Source organism: Varroa jacobsoni, unplaced genomic scaffold (assembly GCF_002532875.2).
Source record: "Varroa jacobsoni isolate VJ856 unplaced genomic scaffold, vjacob_1.0 scaffold_1406, whole genome shotgun sequence".
NCBI lineage: Eukaryota > Metazoa > Arthropoda > Arachnida > Mesostigmata > Varroidae > Varroa > Varroa jacobsoni.
In genome coordinates this window covers 2,202-7,685 of record NW_019214308.1, presented here as the reverse complement: position 1 = coordinate 7,685, position 5,484 = coordinate 2,202, and the positions used below count along the sequence as shown (strand labels likewise).

The 5,484-nt window shown below is 42.5% G+C and overlaps 1 protein-coding gene across 3 annotated transcripts in view; it reads right to left on the bottom strand.

Moving 5' to 3' along the window:
• Positions 1-3,252, bottom strand: part of LOC111269689 (uncharacterized) — a 42,163-nt gene extending 38,911 nt beyond the window's left edge. Inside the window, exons 1-2 of one of the 3 annotated variants that reach the window (XM_022849479.2) lie at positions 2,507-3,252; positions 2,068-2,286 (exon numbers count right to left, since the gene is read on the bottom strand). In XM_022849479.2, coding sequence (XP_022705214.1) covers positions 2,068-2,189 — 122 coding nt within the window. In that variant the 5' untranslated portion in view covers positions 2,190-2,286; positions 2,507-3,252. The remainder of the gene's footprint in view (positions 1-2,067; positions 2,287-2,506) is intronic. The other 2 variants (XM_022849477.2, XM_022849478.2) reach the window with 2 other exon arrangements.
• Between the last annotated feature and the right edge of the window lie 2,232 nt (positions 3,253-5,484).

Genomic DNA, 5,484 nt, shown 5'->3' with positions numbered 1-5,484 from the left:
AATCAATACGTACTTCAATCGTACAAATGTCTGTCTGGCTTGTTCCAGTCGCGCATATATGATCTTGAAGTCTGACTTAAAAAAATGGTCAGAGTAATGATATTAGTGTTAGCTAGATCAACTTCACAATGTTCATTTTTCAGGATCTGATTCAAGCCACCATAGTTGCGGCCAGCTCGGTACTATTAGCATGGTTCAGTATTACGGTCATCGGATGGGACCAAGCCCGGTACAAGGAACCGCCAAACCGAACAACACTACAGTTAGTTCAGCCCACCGTCAGAGACAGGTGAACGCGTAGTTAAAGAAAAAAAAAAAAGTAATTAATTAAAACAATACGCAGACGATTCCATTTGTTGAGTATTCTGCACAAGGCGGTCCCACATTGGACGTAATCTAGCATGCCATATAAATGTACTCGTCGAAATAAGCAACCGTATTCTCGAAGGGGCAATGCCGATGCTATAATAAATGACCAGTATCGCCGTCCGTATTTAGCAATAGATGATAGAAATTCTATATTGATGATCGTGAGATACTTTTGGCAAATTGGGTCAAGAATCTTGATTTTTAGTAAAATGACGATTAGAGGTTAAAAAACGATCGTCTATCCCTGAAGCTCCAGATATCCAAATTTACTGCAGGCAATGACAATTCACCCAATTTTCTAAATTTGTTATTACACACACACACACACAACCGACGCACAGGCTGTTGATTCTTTTCCCATTGCATGACGTACGTTGGCGTGTCCGCGTACGGCTGACCGTCGACTTACATCAAAACAAACGTATGCCAAAGCTACACGTCATTTATAGAGAATACACAAATTGGGCTCATTTTGGGATAGTTTCGAAACTGATCGCCATAACTTGTTGAAATATATATATGTTAGAGTCACGAAAGTGGGAGAAAAGCATCGCTTTCATCGGATCCTTGTTAGCCAAATCTTCGCAGGCTTTGGTTGCAAAATAAGTTCTCATAGACGGCAAAGGATTAGCCGGAATTAACGACTAACGAAACCGTTTCATTCGGACTCATCACCGTAGGGGGTCATTCCTCGCCTAAAAACCCCACCAAATTACGGCTATTGATATCGAAATTTAATAATACCAAATAAAATGTATATGACACTGCACACGAACTAGCCTACACTGTGACGCATGTAGCTCAACACGCGCCCAATTCTCGCCTTGAGTCGACCGTCTTTTCTAGGTCAGAGCTGCTTTACGTGAAAATACACGAGCGGGGCCATTGATCAATTTCAATCGTTTGTCTAACGTTTATGGACAACGGTTTTGTAAAACGGGAGGGTCTAGTAAGGCTGTTCGCGCAAGTATTGCGCCACGTACTTTCTAACTGTTACTTTGTTAAGTAATATAAAAGAAGTTGTCTCCTACGAGCCAGAAATTCGTAGCGAATCTTTCACACATGTACAATGTGTGCCTCCATTTAAATTGTGGTCATCAGCTGGGACACTGCGTCAAATTGCGAACGTCCTTGGAGAAGCTAAGAGTTGTGACGACCGTTTCAAATGGTGTTCTGACGCTGTATCGGACACTCTTTTCTTTATTTCACTTTTTGTTGGACACTTAATAAATACAAGACATCGACAACAAGCGATCAATTCGCTTGTTATTTCGTTTCTATAATAAGAACTATGTTTCTGCCAATTGGTGCGATATAGGTGCACAGATTATTCTCATGTTCCTCGTAAAAGATTGGGCAGAGTGTCGAAAAGTTCAGAGAAAGCTCTGACTAGATAAAGCACGATTTCGGCACTCATCAAACAAATTACGAATATAAAGATAATACTATAAATGCAAGCTTTTATCTACCTTCTAATAGGAGGAGATCGGTTGCTTAACGAATGATTCTATTAGTTAATAGATGTGTTAGGTGCTGCTTCTTTGAGGCACTACTGTTAAAATAAATAAAGAAAATTGTCAGTCTTCTACCTCGATGTTTACGCAAAAATATCTCCGTAACTATATACCTGTCACAGAGAATAGGCACAAGTTGCAAGTAGAAACTTCGCTAGGTCGTCAGCATGAACAGGAACCTTACCTGCTAGAGAAATAAATAGGTTTACTGGCGGCCACTGTACTTCCGACTGCGTTTGACGTTGAAGTAGGTACATAAGTCGCTAACAAGGGCACCCACAGCAGGCAAATGGTAAAGGGTCGCATTTCCTGTCCTTTTTCAAGAACTATAGTACAACAACCGGATATCCTTGAAGCGTTGCACTGGCAGAGCTGCGCTTGTCCGTGTTGCTACCCCGTTAACCTGCAATGTGCCATAAGTGTTTCAGTTAGGCACTTTCGAAGAAAGAAACGCTCTTCTCTTATGTTTGGTTCACTAGCACCGGCTTCCCGTCTGAGCGGGCCCTTGGACAAACTAATCGCTCGAGTGAAGTGACGTTAAAAATACGTTTTAGAATAACAGGTGAAATTTGTCAAAAACAGGTTGGTCATCAAAAACTGCCGAGATAAGCAGTGCCATGCACCTTCCGATCGCACTTGAATGAAGTGTTCGCCGCTCTTGTAAACTTATATATCTGGCGACAGGGGGGCACCGTTCGATTTCACTGTGTTTGATCGTGCACGTGCGAAGTTCCGTGCAATTCTCCTCGCACCTTGCGAACTAACTGTTGTTGCTGTACGTAAGAAAATAGCCATCGTCAAACGGGAGCTCGGCTGTCATCGCCAACGGCCACCGTCATCATCCTTATTATCATCAAGAAAGTTCGACTGAAGCCGGACGTTCCAGCGTCGTTGTGGTCACAGCTGTCGCTAGAGCCGCGCGCCAGTCCTTCGTCCTCCTTTTGTCGTCGCTCACTTTTCAGCAGTAACTTTTACCTTGTCATTTTCTAACGTACTGCCCAATGTTCTGGCTTGCGGGAACAGAATTTGCAGAAACGAGTGACTGAAGTGCGCCCGAAATCGAACTCTTTTAGATGTCAGGGAAAATGACTAGTCGTTGGTTGCATTAGAGGGGATTTATCTAGTTGGGAACATCGACGTTGGGCATCAGTATTTAACATTATGTTCCGGATAACGACCCGACAAAGATAAATGCGGCAAGCGTATTCATACGGATACGGCGATAGATAAAATGCATCCGGCACGCTCTGATGCTGCAAATGTATCGCAGTATCGTTGGTGCCGGAGTAGCAGCAGCTGCTGTTGGCCCGTACACCTACTCTTAGTTCGTGTGATTCAATGGCGAACGCTACGCGCGGTAGACCGGATCCGACATATCAGCGAAACGTTAATCGGGGTAGCATGCGCCTACACGATACATCGACAAACCGTACAGCCATACTGGTAACCACCATAATAACAAACATCGTACGAATCAGCATAATACCATTTGTTCTTTTGTATCTCCAGACCCATGAGACCCCTATACTGACAGCTTTCAGCTGTCAGTATAGGGGTCTCATGGTTATTCGATCGAGTATTTTGTCCAACTAAAAGTGGCCGGTTGATTTTCGAGTGAATCTTTGCGGCATTGCTCCTCTGTCTGTTGTTTTATTACTCTTACCGAATTGAAGGAACATGAATACAAAACGTAACGGTATAACACGATTGTACAGATACGAATAAGCGTTGCATGGAACCGTTTTTTGTGCCGGTGTATTCATAATCATTGATACGGGTTAGCAGCGCGACTAACTCTCGACCCGAAGATGCAGCGTGAGTTGCAACCATTTGATGGGCAGTAATCGATTTTGGAGGGTGCTGGCGGAGCGTCTCGGGTCGCGCTGGGATGGTGCACATTTGGACACTCGTTGAATCCTTACCGACACGGAAACGACTACGGACCAATGGTTATTGGTGTGATTTCGCTATCGAGAGAGGGATCCACGGAAGGGAGTTACGCAGGCTATAGTATGGCGACGGTGCTGCTCAACAATACGAACTAACGATACTGGACGTACGAGCGGGGCTGATGGTGATAGCTATGCCACTGTACAATATATTAGACACCGTATCAGGCCGCCAAGTAACTGTCGCTCTTGGGTGGGAAAAGCAAGTCAATAAAGAAACGTTTAGGCTAGAATTCTGATTGATAAATAAGGAACAACAGCTGCAGTAATGTTACCGCCGGGCAGCATGGGCAGGTCCACGAACCGGACTAGCCAAATTTATACACTGCAAATGCCGGGATGATGGTGATAAACATGGACACCAGATCATATTAGCTATTGTTGACACGCGTAATGTCGAAAAGCGCTTATGAACAAATTCAAACATCGGGTTTATGGACATGAGGCGACGAATGGCAAATCGATTTGTACTAGCGTAGGTAAAAAAAAAAATAGCAAATTGGGCCTTAGTTTCTGTTTACGCTTATAAGGTAAAAAATCAATACGAGAGTACCCTATTACCCTTTCTATGAATACTATTGATTTTAGCTGTTTATGTGATTGCAATGTTTCGGCCTAATGAAAGCAGCACTAGGCCCTCATAGAAGACGGCGCACGAATTATGTTTACTTTACGGGTATAAGCACCTTGTGGCATAAAATAGTGCGTCCTTATCTAGGGATGCGCTGAAAAGAGATATGTGAATTTGTTAAATACAAATAGATACGACGCTAAACAGCATTTATGTGATGGTCTCTATTTATTTCTATAGTGCTAGCGACAACGAGGTATAGACTTAGGTATAGGTATAGGTTTGGATCAAAGGATAAGACATTTTGCAACCTTTCACTGAGCACCTTTAAAACCCACTTGGAAAGGATTTTCGAAATAGCTCATATAAGCAACTTTATAGTAGTTCTTACAATAAAATTATAACAGTACACTTATCTGTTCTGTTAATTGGAATCGAGAGCCGTAAGCATACGGGGCTACTATTACAAGTATTGAATTTTTCAGCGATAACAACAAAACCCTTAATTTGTTATCATTCCAAAAAGGGCAATTATTATTCGGCCGGATATGCATTACCATATTGTTCATAGTATTCTAGTATACTATCCAATACACCTAAAACTTCCCTACTTAAAGCATGGCCCGAAAAATTCAATGCTCTATGAGTCATAGAGACAGAATGTAGAGCCCGATATGTTTTTGTTGTCCACGTCGTGGTGGCTTTCTGGTAGTGTAGTAATTGCGAATATAGTCTCTTCAAATGCCCAGGGGCGGTTATTTTTGCTAGCAGCCTATCGTTTACTAGCTATAAACGACGCTCGCTCATAAACCGCGCGTTCAGATTAAAAGCCGTACATGAGTAGGAACACGGGAAAAAGTGGACAGGGATTCTGCAATTATGCATTTAAATAATGACGCACAACACTGCAATAAAAGTTAGAGATTGTCTGTCCATTCATGTCTATAGTAGATACGCACATAAGGATCGATTGATGTTTCCGGTAAGAACATGTAGAAATAGATAAATAACCATCTTTCGAGTATCGTTGATACGACCCTGATTGCAGTTGTACAGGGTTCAAGTATACGCTTGATCAACT